Genomic DNA, 19,998 nt, shown 5'->3' with positions numbered 1-19,998 from the left:
TATACATTTTGACATAGATATGTGCTCTCTTCACTTCTTAAACCCATCGCTGTTATTCCTAAACCTGATAAGATCATGTTTAAAGCAGACAAATGCACTAAAGCAGACGACTAAAATTCACAAATGTACCCATTAATTATTCCAGTAATGCAGGAGGTGATGCTGATGGGGGAAAAACTCCTCAAGTAACGGTCAGCATAATTTCTCCCAGGTTTGGTGTATCTGGCTAACTCGTAACCATCTAATCATTAGGATTCTCCTACCCACAAACATTAATATAACACATGTACACGTGTAACCATGCTGTAAAATGGTTGCAGTCATCTCTCCTGCTGACAGTAAGGCCTGGTAAGTTATGGGCATGCCAGCAGTAATCATGGAGGTTTGCCCTCACACCCTGGTGAGGTACCCTATGTATGGATGGGATTGGTCACAGGCTCTGACTCCATGGTTAGTGATGTCAGAGTTGTGCCAGCCCCCAGAGGATACATAAGGCACAGCACTGATCAAAAGTTAGGAGAGTGAGTAGTGTGTGGTTAGAGGAAGACTGATTACGTTATAAGCGGAATAATGAGACTGTGACCAGGGACCTGGCACAGAATAGATATCCCTGCGGGGATAGGGAATCCCTAATTAAGGAGGACACTACCTTTCAAAGGGAAGTACGGTGAACAATGGAGGGCTAAATACACCCCATTGTGGAGGGCAGCTGGCCCACCGTACTAATAAAGATGCATCTGATCAAAGACCCTCTCGTGTGTAAGTGTGGAGTCATTGCACAGAGAGAAGCACCACAGACGAGTTCCTCATCAGAATCATCCCCAAGCGGACGCCGGGATCCTGATGAGGTGGAGGCGCTGCACTGGATCTAGGTAGGACTCAGCACACTACCTCAGCTGCCTGTCTGGCGGGCAAATCCCCACACACCATCATGCGGGAGACTCAGGAGTCCTGTTGCCAACAGGTGCACCACCAGACACTACCATGTAATGGGGACTGGTTAGACCACAGGGGCCAATATGAGATTGGGTGGGTCAGGCCAGTCCAGAAAACCCATTACATTTGGAGGCGCTGCTGAGATGAGTAGACCTGTCAACAGGACAGGCTTTTGCTAGGCACACTGGGAAACAGGGAGAAGTGTCTGCTGCCACTTTGTGCTGCGTTGGGATGGACCTAGGGGTAGTCAGGGGGCTGATGGAGTTGTCAGTTCGCAGGGACGACCTAGGGGCCTGAAAGGAGTTGGGGGTTTGAAGCCGGGCTATAGCTGTCCTAGTCATCTTGAGGCAGTGCTAGTTGGTAGGATGCCTAAAGGGATAGCCTGTTAACGTGGTCAGGAATCCTGGAGAGGGTCTGCGCTAGGCTGACCAAGAGAGGTAGACGCCCAAGTACTGCATGGAAGCCCCAGAGTACTCTAGCCCATTCCAGACCACTTACCGTAGGGAGCACAGACTGGGAGGAAGGAGATACAGCAGACACTGAGAGAGTGAGCCTAGCCTGAGGTAGTGCAACACGAGTCCAGCCTACATTAGGTACACAAGGTGGTGCATCAGAGCAATCTTTATTGTACCGATGTGGTGGCTGACCCGCAGAGAGGAGCCCCATGTACGATAACTGCTACGAGAGAATGTCGACCGCAAGAATGGAGGATCCGCGCGGTGCGGATAGTCCAAAATGGCGACCGGAGGCTGATGGGGAGAGCACATGTGGCGTGCGCCCCACTGAAGAGCAAGCTGTTGCTGACATGTCTTTTACAAGCCTGCTATGGAGTGGAGCGAAAGCTGTGGCCGCACCGTTTTGGTCCTGCTTAGGACCGCGGGGTGCTACCCTGAATGATAGTAGCGAGGACATTGCAATTGTATCTGGAGAACAGGAATTACAACATGGCGGCTCCCGGCTCCCTGGGAGACCGCGTGAGCCAGTTGCAGAAAATTCTGCCAATTCGGGACTTGCAGAGAGTTGGCCAGGAGTGGCGCCAACAGGAAAACCCCGCCCTGATGGGGGATATGGCGCGAAAGCTACGGCCGCGCCCTCATGGACAGTGACCAGCTCAGCCCCAGTGTTGAGCCAACCGATTAGTCTGTGGGAACCTCCCCTGATCTCAACCAGGGGGAGTGGCTTCCAACTATGCCCCGTGGGCATGAATCCGGCGGGCCAAGGAACTGGTGCACTAACGGCGCAACTACCGGAAGTAGTTCCGGCCGCTGGGGTGGCGTGCAAAAAGGAAGGATACTTTGCACGCAAGGCAGCTGAAAGGAAAAAACTGGAATTGGCGGCAAAAGAAGAACCCCACCCTGTTGGGGATAAGGGCATGAAAACTCTGACCGCGCCCGCTAGGACTGAAAAGGGTGCGGCCTTAATTAAAGGACATCCTATTCCCTTGTGGGACCCGCCCATAATTGCTACTACTGGGGGCGGGTTCCAGTTGTATCAGAGCAAGGAGGAGCTAAAACAGGGAGTGGCTGGCGCTTCGACTTATGTTGGTCACTCGCGAGGAACCAGCTCCAAAGACAGACCCGTGCTAAAAGTGGCTCCCACTAAAACCATGGCCTGCTCCTCGACGGTGACCACGATGGTGTCCATGCAGCCCTATGCGGTGCCTGGCGGGGTACTGGTGATCAGGGTGGCAAACACTGAGACGGTGGTGGGGCTCTGCTTGCAATGCAGACTGCCCGGAGGCACTGTGGGCACGGCGTCACGCTGTCCACAATGTGGGACTCAATATCTGTGGCCGATGCCTACCTTCGTGCCAATTCAAGTCAGCGACCCCCCGGGGGATACGGCTAGGCTGTCCGCCGAGTACCCTGGTGCACTGTGGCGTAACAGTGCAGATCCCGGAGAATGGGGATCGGAGCCGATTCAATCGGCTGGGTCAGAAAATAGGGAAGCGGTCGGTCAGTACATCGACCGAGAGAGCAGAAGGCGGTCGCCACGATTGGTGACCCCTAAGCCGGTGAAAGGGGACTCCTCCGACGAGGATCTCCGAGAACTATCTGGGTCCCAGTCTGGGATCAAGGCAGCCTCCGGTAAGGAGAAAGGGAGGGAGACACTGAGAAGGGTGAGGTCCCGTCTAACGAACAGTTGTCTGACAGCCGGGAACGGGTCGTAACCCAGTGGCGGCCGATCGCTTGCCCCTATGCCCAATCCCACTCCCTAGATAAGGCCCTTGCCCCAGCCACTTGTCCCCGGGGGTCCCCGCCTAGTTTGGAGATGTTGCAGGTGTCCTTGGGGGTGGATGAGGAACGGACTGGGGAGAGACTGAGCAGTTGTGCTTCGGAGGGTGTTTCCAGGGGTGGAGGGCAACTGGGTAAGGCAGCGATGGATCGATGGGTGCCTAATGTACCCGAGCCGTCAGAGGGAAAGGCACTGGGATCACATCGATGGTCTAAACCGCGATCCGAAAGAACCTCGGGGGTATTTTCATGGGGGGATACGGAGGAAGGTGACTCCATGGACTCCGATAAATTTAAGGAAACCCGGTGGTGGGCCCCCTTATTTGAGGGCTATGTGGCCTGGATGGATCGTACGCGATTCCTTATTCGAAGGGAGGACATAGTAGATTACTGGTGGGCAGTAGGAGAGTTCACACCCGCGCAGAGGGATAGGGAGCTACACGAGAGGTGGTTCAAAATTGAGCGCAAGGAAATAGAACCCATGGGTCCTGACATCTTATCAGACCCTGATGAACCCCTATCATGGGTGCTGCCCGGACGGGCAGGGAATGCTGAGTTAACCAGGAGCAGCCGGGCCGAGAGGGCCATTATTGCCAAGTACAAGGCGTCCCACGGGTTGGAGTACCCGTATGTCCCTGAACCCCTTATGGAGGAGATTGAGGAGAATAGGGATAGGTGGCTACGGGAAACCATTGAGATGTACATGGTGAATAAGGGGGGTGCGATAACGGGTCGTAAGGCCGAGGATAGGATAGAACACCTGATGAGGGTATGGAGTATTGGCCGGAATATTCACAAACACCGGGTAATATATAGACCCGAGAGGGGATTGCCACGCCACTACTATGTAACCTGGACAAGGGTGGTCGGGAAGTTAAAAAGCCTGACCCTAGTCACTATTATTAGGTGGTACAGGATAGTTTGTTGTGCGAGTTCGCGGCTGCTGGACGGAGCGGGCTTGGCGCAATGTGATTTCATTGATGTTATATGTTCACTGATTGTGTGTTCCATTTTACAGTGCTTCCTGGAGAAAGGTACTTTAAATTTAGGTCCCAGCCGGGGACGGTGGGATTCACCAGGGGGAGAATATAACCATGCTCTAAAATGGTTGCAGTCATCTCTCCTGCTGACAGTAAGGCCTGGTAAGTTATGGGCATGCCAGCAGTAATCATGGAGGTTTGCCCTCACACCCTGGTGAGGTGCCCTATGTATGGATGGGATTGGTCACAGGCTCTGACTGAGGATACATAAGGCATATCTGAGGATACATAAGGCACAGCACTGATCAAAAGTTAGGAGAGTGAGTAGTGTGTGGTTAGAGGAAGACTGATTACGTTATAAGCGGAATAATGAGACTGTGGGACCTGGCACAGGACCAGGGACCTGGCACAGAATAGATATCCCTGTGGGGATAGGGAATCCCTAATTAAGGAGGACACTACCTTTCAAAGGGAAGTACGGTGAACAATGGAGGGCTAAATACACCCCATTGTGGAGGGCAGCTGGCACACCGTACTAATAAAGATGCATCTGATCAAAGACCCTCTCGTGTGTAAGTGTGGAGTCATTGCACAGAGAGAAGCACCACAGAGCAGTTCCTCATCAGAATCATCCCCAAGCGGATGCCGGGATCCTGATGAGGTGGAGGTGCTGCACTGGATCTAGGTAGGACTCAGCACACTACCTCAGCTGCCTGTCTGGCGGGCAAATCCCCACACACCATCATGCGGGAGACTCAGGAGTCCTGTTGCCAACAGGTGCACCACCAGACACTACCATGTAATGGGGACTGGTTAGACCACAGGGGCCAATATGAGATTGGGTGGGTCAGGCCAGTCCAGAAAACCCGTTACACACGTAATTCCCAGCACTCAGTAAATGGAATAATCAGATGAAAATAAGCACATTTAATGTGAACAAGTATCGTTGCATGAGACTATATGGTGGGAGTAAAGGGAGGTAGTAATAACTCCAGGTGTAAAGTAATACCTAAAGGGGGAAAAGGGTGCAACGGAGGATAAGGACTGGGAAAAGTGAAACCAGAGATACTTCCCTCTCCCTTAATCCTAGACTCCAAGATACTGCACAAACTACCAAAAACTCATAACCCCACACTAAGGCCGCCCTTGTAGGGCCGGCGACGCGACCGATGACGTCGCCATTGCGATAATTACATTTCAAATTTAGGCGACGTCGTTGGCTACAAGGCCAGCGACGTCATAAAGGGGGAAGGTAGAGGGGACGGAGAAGCTCCTGATTGGCCACAAGGGGAGACCGTCGCCGAAAAAAAAAATATATCAAATAACGGCAACTACCAGATTTTTGGTAGCACTGTCGCTCTGCCGTGTGCACTATAAGCGCCGACGACAATGCATTTGTTTTGACACGACGTGACGTCGCGTTGCCGGCACTATAAGCGCAGCCTAAGGGAGTAAGCCCAAATGTCCTCTGCTTGGTGGATGCACAGAATCTGGCTACGAGAGATGAGGTGTAGGTACAGACTAAGGCTTCTGGCCAAAGTCGCAGTATGCAGAGAGCTCAAAGTAACCAGCTCCCGATTAGATGAAACCCACGGACTGTTGCTGTCAGCTGTGATGAATCTGCTACAGATTATAGGGAACGGGCCAGAAGAAGGGGTTTATCCCCGACACGTTGCCCCCCCTCTATTTACCCTTCATCTTTTTTTTACACCCTCCGTCGTCGTGTTTTTTAATTTTAATTTTTTTTAATCCCTGCCCTCCTCCCATTTTTTTACATTTAGTGCTTGGCGACGTCTCTGGGAACTTTTTTTTTTTACAAATTGCACTGTGTATAAGTCCAAGTTTCTATGAAAATAGAGTATTTAGAGAAGTAAAAAGGTCTCCCAATAAAACAGACCTAATTAAAAAAAAAAAAAAAAGTTTAAGTGGTAAAGCCCCCCTTAATTCCTTCTGTCTGGGGCTTGTGTTGCAGACCCATCTGAAAGCAAAGGGCCGCTTTAGGTGACCTGTTTTATACTTGCAGGGCAGCCTCCATATTTTAGGGTGGACTTTGCCTTCCCGTTGGCCGACTTTCCTCTCCTCCGTTTGTAGTAAGTGTTGCTCCTTTCTCCTGTAAGATGCCTGCGAGTGAAGAAAAGCTTTCGGTTTCACGGCATTCTCTCCTCCGCCTTTATTGAAATCCACATATATCTAGATCTATCATCATTTATCTCACACTTTATTTTTTATAAAATGTGTTACCAGGAAATAATACGTTGCGTTACCTCTCGTTTTCAAGTATGTCCTGGGATAGGGTTGCCAGGTGGCTTCTCCAAAAATACTGGACACAATTATGAAAGGTGCGTCAGGTCACTATGTCCAGGGAGGTAATACCGGACACATGTCCAGTATTACAGTACCTCTCATTTTTTTACAGGACAGTCCGGTTCAATACCGGACACCTGGCAACCCTATACTGGGATATGATGACAAATACATGGTTACAAAAACATAGTTACATTAAGTGAACAGGGTTATACATTATATACAAGACATTGCATGCACAGTAAGAGATAATATATACAGGGCCACAGACGGCTTTCCCAGGACTACAGTTTCCATTGGACCCCCCCCCCGACAACCTCCTCCCACCGACCCCCAGTGTCGGTGGCCTTGTGAGACCTCTTTCTCCATTCAGAGATGTCTATTGGCTAAATATTTTTATTTTGTATGTGAAATCTGTGATTTTTTTTTATCAGTCAGACTTAATTGATCTGTGGGAGCATTTATATGAGAAACCAGCGAGACTCGCGTAAAATCAGTGACCGGTCTAGGGATTGCTGCTCTTAAGTGTTATTTTAATGATTACGTTTTTAAAATTCCCTGACAACGTGCAGGTGGCTCCACGGCATATCATATAGCGACCATTGTCTAATTCAGAACGATGAGGGCAATATTAAAATAAAAATGGTAGTGGTAACATGAAACTCCAATAGCAGCATTACTGGGGCTTCCACTTGGCCAGCACTGCTTTGCTATTGGGAGGTAGGAGGAATGTGAACCTGCTCAAGCTTCCCTTTGCTGTCTTCTATGATCAAATAAGGGGCTTCAGCAGCTCTGTGTGTCTCTCTCTGTCTGTGTGTGTGTGTGTGTGTGTGTGTGTGTGTCTCTCTCTGTCTCTGTCTCTGTGTGTGTGTGTGTGTGTGTGTGTGTGTCTCTCTCTGTCTCTGTGTCTCTTTCTGTGTGTGTGTGTGTGTGTGTGTGTGTGTGTCTCTCTCTCTGTCTCTGTCTCTGTCTCTGTCTCTGTCTCTGTGTGTGTCTCTGTCTCTGTGTGTGTCTCTGTCTCTGTGTGTGTCTCTCTCTCTGTCTCTCTCTGTGTCTCGAGGCTGGCCACAGCAGGGGAAAGAGGCTTGTTACATAGTGGGGAGCTGGGGCCCGCAGCCTGACGCGGATGTTGTCTGCCTGCCAGGCCTGGTTGCAGCAGAGGCCCGGTAGCTGGCCCAGCCCGAGGTCGGGACTCGGGCCCAACTACCAGCACCGGCCGTAGCCTCCGGGCCTGGGACAGTTGTCCCGGCTCTCCCCCTCCCCCTATCGGTGGCCCTGAATATATATTATAGGCGTATGTAACAGTTACAGACCAGCTTAAAATTAGAGACGGCTATTAAGCTGCAAAGAATTTGAGGGTCTTCCTTTTCTTTCCCAGCTGCATTTGTTGACGGTCAATGCTTTCTCCTCTCCCCCCCCCCCCCCACTCTTCATTCCTCTCCTCACCCCCCCCCCCCCTCCACCCCAGAAGCCATAAAGTATCCACAGCTGTGTCCTTTATTAGCATAGCTATTCTCCACACTACAAGGGGGCAGAGACGAAATATATTACAGCCATTAAGTCTGTCAAAAGGTGACCATTTTAAAGCCTTTTAGCTTTTCACTGGGAAAGCGAAGCTGCACAAAGGAGGTTATATCTATATCTATATCTCACTTGGCCATAATTAGTGGGAAGGATGCAAAAGTTCAAAGCTTGAAACAATTCATGCAGATATCGCCGCTTTAAAGCGTTGCTATAAAAATGTTAATTGGCAGAAAACCACGGGGGGGAAAATGTGAAGTTAAAGTCTCCCTGTTCCTTCCCAGTGCATTTGTATATGGGCTGCCCACCTTGTAAAAATAGCTTGCACCGAAAGCTCTGCACATTCACCGTTTTAAAAACTTCTCCGGCTAAATGTTAGGACAGGGATAATTACCATTGGTCCCCCCTCGCCTCCTAAATAAATTAATATACGTTTTAGTATCTTTAAACTGAAAGCAAAAATGTATAAGGATGTAGGGAGAGGAGGATACCACGATGTAACGCCGTGAAGAGAAAGACGGGTTAAAATCAAGATGGAGGAAACAGAAGTTTTACCATGACATTAAGATCCACTCAAACAGAAAGAAAGCTGCTATGTGCAACCATCCTTAAGAATACCATCCTTTATTTGGAACGTCGTCATCGCCATTCTTGCTATTTTTGTATGTAATTATTTTCAAAATAAACGTTTTTGTTTTTTTGTGTGCAACGACTAGAATGCTGAGTTCTGTTATGCTGGAGTAAATATATAGAAAAGATGTAAAAAGACATGTAACCGCAATCATTGCAGACACCTTCTTAGAGGGGTAACACATTTTATTTAAAAAAATGGCGAGTATGGGGATTTTTGCTTTTCATGTGGCAGGGTAAAAGGTGCGAAATACAATGGGTACATATGGATGTGATTTAATGTAGATGACTTTTGAATAAAAAAAATTGAAATCAGTTTTGATATCAACATTTTTTTTTTTTTGATATTTGATATTTAAATGTTTGGAGCTTGGACTTAAACTGGGCATTACACCCCCCTCCTTACTGTTCTTATTTACTACATCCCCCTCCTTACTGTTCTTATTTACTACATCCCCCTCCTTACTGTTCTTATTTACTACACCCCCCTCCTTACTGTTCTTATTTACTACATCCCCCTCTTTACTGTTCTTATTTACTACATCCCCCTCCTTACTGTTCTTATTTACTACACCCCCCTCCTTACTGTTCTTATTTACTACACCCCCCTCCTTACTGTTCTTGGTTATTACATCCCCTCCCTCCTTACTGTTCTTGGTTATTACATCCCCCCCCCCTCCTTACTGTTCTTGGTTATTACATCCCCCCCCCCTCCTTACTGTTCTTGGTTATTACATCCCCCCCTCCTTACTGTTCTTGGTTATTACATCCCCCCCTCCTTACTGTTCTTGGTTATTACACCCCCCCCCTCCTTACTGTTCTTGGTTATTACATCCCCCCCCTCCTTACTGTTCTTGGTTATTACATTTCCCCCCCCCCCCTCTTACTGTTCTTGGTTATTACACCCCCCCCCTCCTTACTGTTCTTGGTTATTACACCCCCCCCCCTCCTTACTGTTCTTGGTTATTACACCCCCCCCTCACTGTTCTTGGTTATTACATCCCCCCCTCCTTACTGTTCTTGGTTATTACATCCCCCCCCCTCCTTACTTCAGAAGGCTGTTATGCATGCGACTCAGGTTTGAGCTATCATGGCAACCATTAAAGTGCTGTAGTGAACTATAGATCACAGCTTAAAGCAGGGCATTCCTAGTTTAAGGCTGCGCTTATAGTAACGGCGACGTCGCATCAAAATAAATGCATTGTCGGCGCTTATAGGACGCGCGACCAAGTGACAGCGCTAAAAAATCTGGTAGTCACTGTTATTTGATATTTTTTTTTCTCCAGCGAAGGTCTCCCCTTGTGGCCAATCAGATCTTCTCTGTCCCTCTGCCTTCCCCCTTTCTGACGTCATTGGCCTTGTATCCAGCGACGTCGCCTAAACTTTAAATACAACTATCGCGACGGGTGATGTCATTGGTTGCTGTCACCGGCACTATAAGCGCAGCCTTCGTTCTTGAGCACAACCAACGGGGCTGTTTTTAAGGGCATCACCTACCTATGCAAGTGGTATTGGTCCTTTTCTAGCTGGGTTATTTCAGAGAAATATTGAAAACCTGGTCTGTTGCTCATAAGGATGGAATTTGGTGGGCTCTAGAATAGACATGAAGGGCTATTTTTTAGTATGTATATGACACGTGTCTGCTCCATTCTGGATCACGTACTAGGATAGACCAGGAATTTTCCACTTGGATAGGGCAGGCAAAACGTTAGACCAAATCCCTGTTCTGCAGCTAAGCAAGTTCCACAGCCTACACATGCCCCCGAGTGATTGTGTAAAATGAGTGGTGACGAACACGTTCACAAAACAGGTCTGTCTTGCTAGGATTATCTAAAGTGATGACTTATTTATTTTTTTGTCTGTAAATGTTTCTTTAAAATGTACATGCCTTGAGTTTCAGATTTGTATCCATGTTAAATGTGAAGTATTTGCAGAAGGACAGTAGAGACTCGCTCTTCCTAATTTGTTAGTTGTCCCACTTCCCCAAAAGTGAACACATTCAAGTTTTATTCTAAACACCCTGCTATGTATATAAACTTTCTATGTTTAGGGGTGTGTGGCGTGAACAAGTTTCTTGCGGGGGCACTTTTTTTTCTTTTTTTTTTTTTTAATTTATTTTTTTATATATATATTTTTTTTTTTAAATTAAATAGACAAAAAATACAAATCCTTTTGGCATGAAAAAAAAAAACTAAATCTGCATGTGTATTTGTTTTTATGCATCTTCCTCTACTATATAACTACATTATGTAAGCGCTTTTGTCTCGTGGTAATATGACCATTATTCTTTTATCAAAATATTGACTAAAACTGTGTATGTTGTATCCTGGACAGCAGCTGAAGACAATATGAAAAGCACCACTTCAACGCCACAGTCTCCTGTTGTTGCCACTGGGAGGATTGATAGACGGCAGAAGCAAGGGAGGCAAACCCTTGCCAACACATCTGTAATCACGACTAAGGGGCCAAAAGCTGAAAATGCAAAGTCTTCAGTTGTCCCGACGCACTCGCCAGAAGACCTCTTAACAAAAAATCTTGGTCAAATTTCTTTAAATGACAAGAAAATCAATTTAAGGTAAGAACACCACCTCCTCTCTTCCGATATACTTGGTTTGGTCCATTAGTAGAATGCCTCATTACCTTATTTATTTTTTTAGGACAAGCCTACTGGCAAAAGAGACATTGACCAAAAAAGCTGCTGAAGCAAAACCCCCGCAGACTAATTTGAAATGTAAAGTTCTAGCCGATATTTCTGATCTCATATTAAAGAACTGCTGCAAGAATATCATAGTTATGGCTGGAGCTGGAATTAGTACGCCTAGTGGAATACCAGACTTTAGGTAAGGAAACAGATCAACTCATGGTTTACTACACATTACGTATTGGAATAGTATTTATTTAGCATGTACGAACATATTCTGCAGTTTAGTACAATGGGGGGTGTGAAGAGCACATTAAACACTAGTAGAGTAGGTAAGGAGAATGCTACTACACAAACTTTACATACAAACTTTTGATTTCGTGTTTCCGTACCATGTAGAATATAATTCCTGATGCCCAGGTGTTGCCTTTTTTTTGTTAATTCTGATTATCATGTAGTATGCCGGTCCCAGTTTAGAATGGAATTGTTAAATTGTGCTTCTGCTTGTCTCCTTGATCTTGCCAGCATCTACTATTGGTATATTGGCCTCTGGTACTCCCGTAAAGCTGCAGTTCAAGCTCCCGTTTTTTTTTTTTTTTTTATTATTATTAATTTATTTATTTTTTACTTCAATAGTTTCATGTGGGCAATCTCTACTTACCTAAAGAACTGCATAGCTGCCAGTCAATTCGTTCTCCGTCTATTGATCGTCAAAGTTTGGCGACATCTTTAGATCTGGGGAATGTAAATGGTTGCTATAGGAACAAACATGCGTGTTAAAATAGAATACAAGAAAACTGGTCTTTCAAAGTTGTTTTTTTTTTAAAAAAAACAGAAAATGCTAAAAGTATTTTTTCTTACTACAGAACTGCAGGATATTGCTTGAACTGCAGCTTTAACTGGGCTTGTCCTACTGCAGCAGTATCCTTCGAGTCTAGGGCCATTGGAGAACAGACAATTCAAACAACTGCACTTGTATTGCTTGTAGAAAGTATGGTAAAAGATCCCAGTGTCGTGTTTTAATTCACAAGCTGTCTAGGGGGTTACTAAATAAAATTAACTGAATATGTGGTTCCATGATATTAGGTAGAGGTCATTTTGTGGATTCACTGGAGTCCCTCCGGGCCCTTCAGCATTCACATCACTTAATATCTCCCATAATCTCAGGTGAGGCTACAGGTTCTGTCTGTCTGTTATTGCCTTTATAGTTTCACCTGTCATGTCCCCATCTCTATAGAGTGCCACTATTCTTTATTCCCGAACATTCTATCCTGTTATCCCACCTACTCCAATTTTTAAAACGCATACAATTGCAATTTGCCAAGACTGGTAATGCTTTCTGTAGTAACGGTCTGTAGCATTCCTGAGATGTCTTCTGGTTTTTGTTTCCTTTTGTAATTAGGACACCTGGCACTGGACTCTATGACAATTTGCAGCAGTACAATATTCCATATGCCGAAGCCATTTTTGACATTGACTACTTTGCATATAACCCAAAGCCATTCTTTGCCCTGGCAAAAGAATTGTACCCAGGAAGATATGAACCCAACTACATCCACTACTTTGTGAGGTTGTTGCATGAAAAGGGGCTTTTGTTGAGATGTTATACACAGAACATTGATGGACTAGAGAGAAGTAAGTTATTATGAAAATGTAACTTGATATGCATTGTATTCCCCCAAAAAAGTGCACTTTGTTTCATTCGACTAGTTTATTTTTAAACTAGCTGATATACCCGGTGTTGCCCGGGATGTAAATCAGTAGTAGGTAGTATTATTTATAAATAGGGGAACAATAGGATGACTATTTGGTGGAAAGGTTGTATAATGTTGAAAAGAAACATGGAAGAAAATCTAATACGATGTTTAAAAATGGTTTATTGTAAACACACCACAGTACAATGTATATTTTGGTGACATAAGTGATGTAAAAATGTGAGGTGTGTGTCCCGCTAGGGTGTGAGCGGGTGTGAGGCGTCGGGTGGGTGTTCAGTACGGGTGGTGGGTGGGTGTTCAGTACGGGTGGTGGGTGGGTGGGTAGTGAGCGATGGCTTTGGGTGTGAGCGGGTGTGAGGCGGCGGGTATCTGAGTGGGTGCGGCGGCTTATCAGTGATGTAGGGGCGGGAGGTGGCGGGTGTGTGAGTGTGGCGGGTGGGTGAGAGGCGGCAGGTGTCTGAGTGCGGGCGGCGGCTGTGGGGTGCAGGGGTGTGAGGCAGCGAGTGGTTGAAAGACAGAGGCGGCAGGAGTGCAGGCAGCGGGTGGGTGAAGGGCGGAGGGAGTGCGGCCGGCGAGTGGGTGAAAGGCAGAGGCGGGTGAAAGGCAGAGGCTGGAGAAAGTGGGGGGGTAGGCAGGAGCAGAGAAGGCAGGGATTGGGGGGGAAGGCAGGGATTGTGGGGGGGAAGGCAGGGGTGGGGGAGTAAGACGGGGGAAAGGCTATTGGTAAAAGGCGGGGGGGAAGGCAGCGGGAGGGAGGGAGGTAGGGGCAGGGGGAAGGCTATTGGTAAAAGGCGGGGGGAAGGCAGGGGGGCGGGGAAAGGCAGGGGCGGCAAGGCGGGGGGCGGGGAAAGGCAGGGGCGGGGAAGGGGGAAGGGCGGGTTGTCACTGTTTGTCACTGTGTCGGGGGGAGGCAAAAATGGAGCTTTGGGGGGCAAAAACGGAGCGGGGGGTCAAAAATGGAGCTGGGGGGGGCAAAAATGGAGCTGGGAGGGGGGTTAAAAATGGAGCTGGGGGGGGGGTTCAAAAACGGAGCTGGGGGGTGCAAATACTCACGTCTCAGTTAAGCTTCCCCCCCAGCAGCAGCAGCAGCAGCAACAACAGCCGGCAGCACCAGGGAGCATTTCGTCACCTCAGGCAGCAGCAGTGTGGCCGGGGGTTGGGGACCTCTGGGTTAGAGTGCACCGGCCTATGAGAGCCGTGGGGGGGCGGGACACACACGGGGGGGGGGGAGAAGAGAGACACACCGGCCAATGAGAGCCGTGGGAGGGCGGGCGGACCGATGGACCAATCAAATTGTCTTCAGAGACTCACAACCAAGATTTTCAATTATATAGATATAGATTGTGGGGTGTGTATGTATTACTACCTTCTTACAGCAACTTGGTAAAATACTTACTCATTATTTTTATGCCACTCCGAATGCTTACATTTTCAAATCCTTCTAGATGAAGACTTCATGATATTCTATGTACATTTTTTTTTTTTTAAATATTAAAAGCAAACTGTTTTTATACCAAATACCATCTATACTGCCTAACAAACTCACATTTAAAATGCGGAGCTGTAAATATAGATCTGCTGACAAATAAAAAAAAAAAACAAGCTTTAACGTGAAGCTGCAGTTCCTGTTGTGGAGGAAGAATAAGTTCCACTTCTGTTACTGAACCTGGATTACTTTTAAGGGAAGAGACTGATGTAACCCCCTTTTGATACCAAGTGGGCTTCTCTAGTGGAAACAGTATTAAACAAACGTTGTCAATGTTTTAGATCAAGGGTGGCCTACTCGTGTCCTCAAGGGCACCCAACAAGTCTGGTTTTAAGGATATTCTTGCTTCAGCACTGAAGGGACACCCCTAATACCTGGTCTGTTAGTGGCCCTGGAGTTGCACCCCCCCTGTTTTAGAGTAATTGACAACCCATAAAAACAAGCAGTGTTGATCTTAGAGTTGGCAAAGTTGATAATCTAAAAGATCGCTCTTCTGTCCTAAGTATCATGAGCACTCGCTCACACTCGCACACTTGCTCATCCCATTGGTCATTGTCACCCAGCCTCAATGAAGACTTGTAGCTGCTGAAGATGAGCCATTTATGAATACCAGTACTATGTATATGAAATACAGCTTTATATTTGTTTGTTTTTTATTTTAAGTGGCTGGAATTCCTCCAGAAAAACTCGTTGAAGCTCATGGAACATTTTCAACTGCATCTTGCCATTTATGTTACAGTCCATTCCCTTCAAAAGAAGCACGGGTAATGACCCTTGGAATTTTTAACCGTATTGCTGCAACATGAGGTGTTGGTTTGGGAGGGGGTGATTTATAGGACTGACCCTCCCCCCCCCCCTAAATGTCACTCTAGTGTAAATAGGTGCAAGAGAAAATCATTGCAGTGTCATGGTGCAGCTGTTTCATACAAAGATGCATATATATTGGGTCCATTGTACATCGGTGTATTGTGCAAAAAGATACTGCCCATCTCTGCACTGTATTGCTTTATAAATTACGGTAAGCAAAATCCACTGATTTTAATACCGGTGCTGCTCAAACACACGCACCCTTGTGACCAGTTCACTGCGCCTAATCTAGTGTTGATGCTGTGGAATTGGCAAGAATGCTCTCATAAGATCTTAGTTGGGGAACATTTTTATTCAGTAGTCCCTCTGCTTTAAAGGATGGGCGTATAACTAGCAGCGATTACATCTTGGAAGGATTATGTAGGATTAAGTGTGGGGGGGGGAGGGGACAGGACACCAACATACAGTATTATATACTGTACTTTAAAGATTCTGAATTTGCATTTAAACTTGTTAGGGGCGGGGGGACTTGCATATTGAAATGCCACACGCATTAGACTCCCTAATCATGATACACAGGCATGTTTCATACCTCCTATGGATACGAAGTACTGGGGCGGTGTAATCTTTTAGCCTGCTTCGACTGACCAGAAGGGGCCAGTCTAAAATAAAACTAGACTAAACTGACCATAATGTAAACCATTTTCCTGCCTCCTGCTTACAAGTGAAGACTGCTTTTGCCATATTGATTTATTTTAGTGCAATTGCATAGATTGATCACGAATTTGTGCTATTCCACAAAAGAATGAGTCCTATTTACCACGCTGTCTTCTGCACAGGAAGCCTCACGTTGCACTCTAGTGAACGGGCCGTAAAGTCTTTCAGCTCGGAGTGGTGTCCTCCACTAGAAGGATGCTTGGTAATGAAATTGGTGCAAAACTTGGCTAATATTGCTTTCATTTTGCCGGACCAATATTAATTATACTGTACTTACTATATTATAAATGTCAGGCATACTTCAGTTTTGACCTGTTTTTGTGCGTGGCGTCCAATACAATATTTTTCCTTTTTACTCTTGGTTTAGGACTGTATTACTAATGGCAGAATACCACGCTGTAATATCTGCTCTGGAGTTGTTAAACCAGACATTGTATTCTTTGGAGAGGATCTTCCAAAAAACTTCAATGGATTTTCAAAGGACTTTCCAAAGGCTGATCTGCTCATTATAATGGGAACTGCTTTGGAGGTAAATGTTCGTCATTACGAATCGCGAGAGAGACTTCTCAGTTGCCGCCAGATCACGGTTTGAACTGAATATCCATCAGATAACGACCACTGGTTGCGTGTATTCTTGTAGCACTACATTTTGGTTTTGAGTCTACAAAAATGTAAACTAATTCTCGAGTACATCACGCAATAACTTTTATACTTTGATTACTCTATCAATTGCTAGCTTACTTGGTCATCTGACAGACTTCTGCAAGCAATTTTAAAATGCTCGAGTCATAATAGTGCTTTGTGTATGCACCAACTCTGCAGTACAATCAACTCAAACCACTAACATACTCCAGTAATAAAATGACCGACAAATTATGACTGTTACACTCTTCGCTCAACCATTTAGCAAGCCTTCCTCTTGGCTTTTTAGTGTCCCGCCACAGTTTATATCAACTAATTATGCTGAAATCAGACATGTATTTGAAACCAGGTCTATTAATCTGTTTCAGGGGAATTTGAATACAAAGAAAAAACAAAGTGGCAAATACATTACAGTACTCTAGAAATATAGCTTGATCTCTATTACAAGTATTTATTTTTTTTCCCCTGAAACCCTTTGTTAGAAGATGGAATATAGAAGAAATTAATCACGCAGACCATGTTACACAAAGTAATTAGAAACGTACATTGTTTTCATATCTTGTTCCTGGTTGTCTTTATTTTCCGGAAAGATAGACCCATTTGCCAGCATCGTGAATTCTGCACGTCCAAATATTCCTCGGCTGCTTCTGAACAGAGATTTAGTTGGTCCCTTTAAAAAGAAACCATTAAAGAGCACAGATGTTGTAGAACTGGGGGAGCTGTGTGACATAACAAAAAAGTTTGTGCACGCTCTGAATTGGCAGGATGACATGGAGGAAATGATAGAAATTCACCGTATACAGGTAAATATCATTTTCCTGAAAAATATTTTCTCGGTTAATGTAGATCAATGTGTAATCCCAAACAGTGTAGCTGTCTTTCTAAATAAACAAATCCTGCTTTTTGCATTAAAAAAAAAAAGACTTATTTTTCCTAAGGGAGATTGCCTTCTGCAGAGGGCGATCTAGCCAGATCCGTGGTGCTGCTATCCCGTGAGTGGTCCAGTGAACAATGTGTTGGGTCACTCTACTGGCATGGCCCCTTCGGCTCTCAAAGGGTTAAAGGGCTTCACATTGAGCTCAACTTTTTTTTTGTTTTTTATTTGTATATAATTTTTGAATAGTTTTCTACCGAATTGATTTTATTAGACCCAAATCCAGCAGTAGAGGAATCACATGGCAAACTGTTTCTACGTTTTCTAAGCAGGCCTTGCAGGAACACTTTTTTTTAATATCGGAGTTCCTGATTTTTGAAGTCGCGATGTGGGATGGGTTTAGACGTCATGTTCAACTAGACGTCACCTTCTTCTTCCCTCGAGCTCGAAGCTGGGTGATTTCCTGGAAACGGCTTCCATTAGAATTCCAATTTAGACACCAACTAAATGCTGCTATAAGTGTCCCACAGACCAATTTGGAGTATGACTTATGACTGTATTGCACTTTTTAGTTTTGTATGTTAAAAATTCTAATACAATCCACTATTTACCCAACACACTTTTCTTTAACTTCCTTTTCCTGTATATGTCTAGTTTTAAGCTTACTTTTCTGTGATTGTAATAAAACATCTTTGGGAAAGTTGTCGTCCAGCACAGGATCAACAGGGGCTTGTATGTATATAAATGGTCTAATTTTTTTTAAAATTTTTTTTTTTTTTAAGTGCAGAGACCCAGCTCGGCCTTCAAAGTCTTGCGAAAAGCCGCTGGTTATTTCTCCACCAACCGTTGTATCCAAAGTAAACCGGATTGGACGAGTAGTCCGGTCTACAGCGCAAACAACCATCTGAATGGATCAAGCCCAATTTTCTAAGAACTTCATTGATGAGATTGCTACAGTGACCATCATTCCTCCAGTTGGCTGCAGAAGAAATGCAGCATGTGACTCGATTTGCATTTTCCATGTCAATAGACCAAATAACAACTTCAAATCTATTCGCATCAGACATTTTGATTTATTTATTTATTTTAACATTTGACTTTCTCACTACATAAAATCTTCAGGTTTTTTTATTTCCATGACTGTGCCCACCCGTCTAAAACAATAAGAGGAAATGCTCTTTGTATAGGAGGAAAAAACATCCCCAACTTCAATATAACAATAATTGTGGTGTACAGTATTATATTTGCTTACGTAGTGCTTTTAATGCATTATACTTCAACACATGAACAAGTGTTGTGGCAAGTTTCTCAAACAAGCACTTTTTTAAAAAATTTCTTATTTAAAATGCTGGGTTTTTTGTTTAATAAGATCTTGTATTTGCAGCTTTTCCTTGTAAATATATTTATATTAATGCATAACTGAATAAAACTATTTACTGCAGAAATGGCACGATCAGTGGAAAATATTTACTTAAGATGTGAGCTTTAAGTAAATTGAAACAAAAATATGTTTTAAGACAAGTTGGTAACTTCAGTAAGAAGAACTTAAGTCTTGGGAGCAGGCAAGGTATTTGGGCATTCCCCAAATCAGGAAAGGGTGTTCCTATGCAAAGGGAAAAGCTTGAGAGCTCTCTGGAGAAGCTAGATTATCCATTATACCAGCCATGCACAACTCCAGTCCTCGAGGGCCGCAAACAGGCCACCTTTTCAGGATGTCCCTACTTCAGCACAACTGACTCAATTAGTGGCTGCCATACTGAGCCACTAATTGAACCAGCTGTGCTGAAGTAGGGATTTCCCAAAAACCTGGCCTGTTTGCGGCCCTCGAGGACTGGAGTTGTGCAGGCCTGCATTATACCATTGTATGGGGGGGGGGGGGGGAGGGTATAATATACTTCACAGTATATGTATAATGTGCTTGGGACTTTTGGAACCGATGTTCAAAAAAAACTGCCAGGGCTAACACATAGGCGCCAGTAAGTCTGCTGGACATAGGAGTTCAAAGTAGCCTGAGATGCCAACGGTGTGAAAGCCATTTGGGTAGCAGGGACGGGCACAAGTACCCAGGTCCAGGAACAATGGCAGTCATCCGAGCTGCCATTTGCTCTGCCAGACCTAGTGGAGCCTGATCCAGCGGGTGGCATTGAGAAAGCCAGGGACGGCGGTGGTAAACTTACGCATGGCCCTTGGCAATTTCCTGCCTTTTCATACCAGCTTGACTCTGATTGGCTACTGAGAAAGTTCCCACGCGGTGATTGATGCTCAGACTACTATAAAGAATGTGTGAGCCAATGAGAAGAGTTCCCCAGTAGTAAGAGTGCGGACTTTTCAATGTTACTCTTGCGCGAATAGCAGAGCAACCGGCTTCGATTTCAAGCCTGAAACGTCTGCCCGCTGGTATCTAAGTCCCGTCTTTTTTTATGGCCAAGTTCTCAAAATCGAATGTAGTGGACGTGGCTGGGATTTCATGACTATTTTAGTTCGAGAATTGGTACTAGCTCACGGTCAAGA

At 45.5% G+C, this 19,998-nt stretch overlaps 1 protein-coding gene across 3 annotated transcripts in view; it reads left to right on the top strand.

Annotated features, from left to right (window-relative positions):
• Positions 1-19,036, top strand: part of LOC142496015 (NAD-dependent protein deacetylase sirtuin-3-like) — a 30,170-nt gene extending 11,134 nt beyond the window's left edge. The window contains exons 2-8 of one of the 3 annotated variants that reach the window (XM_075602237.1): positions 10,943-11,180; positions 11,263-11,445; positions 12,649-12,881; positions 15,111-15,211; positions 16,339-16,500; positions 17,204-17,416; positions 18,270-19,036. In XM_075602237.1, coding sequence (XP_075458352.1) covers positions 10,943-11,180; positions 11,263-11,445; positions 12,649-12,881; positions 15,111-15,211; positions 16,339-16,500; positions 17,204-17,416; positions 18,270-18,395 — 1,256 coding nt within the window. In that variant the 3' untranslated portion in view covers positions 18,396-19,036. Of the gene's footprint in view, positions 1-10,939; positions 11,181-11,262; positions 11,446-12,648; positions 12,882-15,110; positions 15,212-16,338; positions 16,501-17,203; positions 17,417-18,269 lie in introns of those variants that run through there. The other 2 variants (XM_075602236.1, XM_075602238.1) reach the window with 2 other exon arrangements.
• The last annotated feature ends 962 nt before the right edge of the window (positions 19,037-19,998 follow it).

The sequence above is a fragment of the Ascaphus truei genome, chromosome 5, assembly GCF_040206685.1.
Source record: "Ascaphus truei isolate aAscTru1 chromosome 5, aAscTru1.hap1, whole genome shotgun sequence".
Classification (NCBI taxonomy): Eukaryota; Metazoa; Chordata; class Amphibia; order Anura; family Ascaphidae; genus Ascaphus; species Ascaphus truei.
The sequence above is the reverse complement of the archived record's forward strand: the minus strand, read 5'-3'. Positions and strand labels throughout refer to the sequence as shown.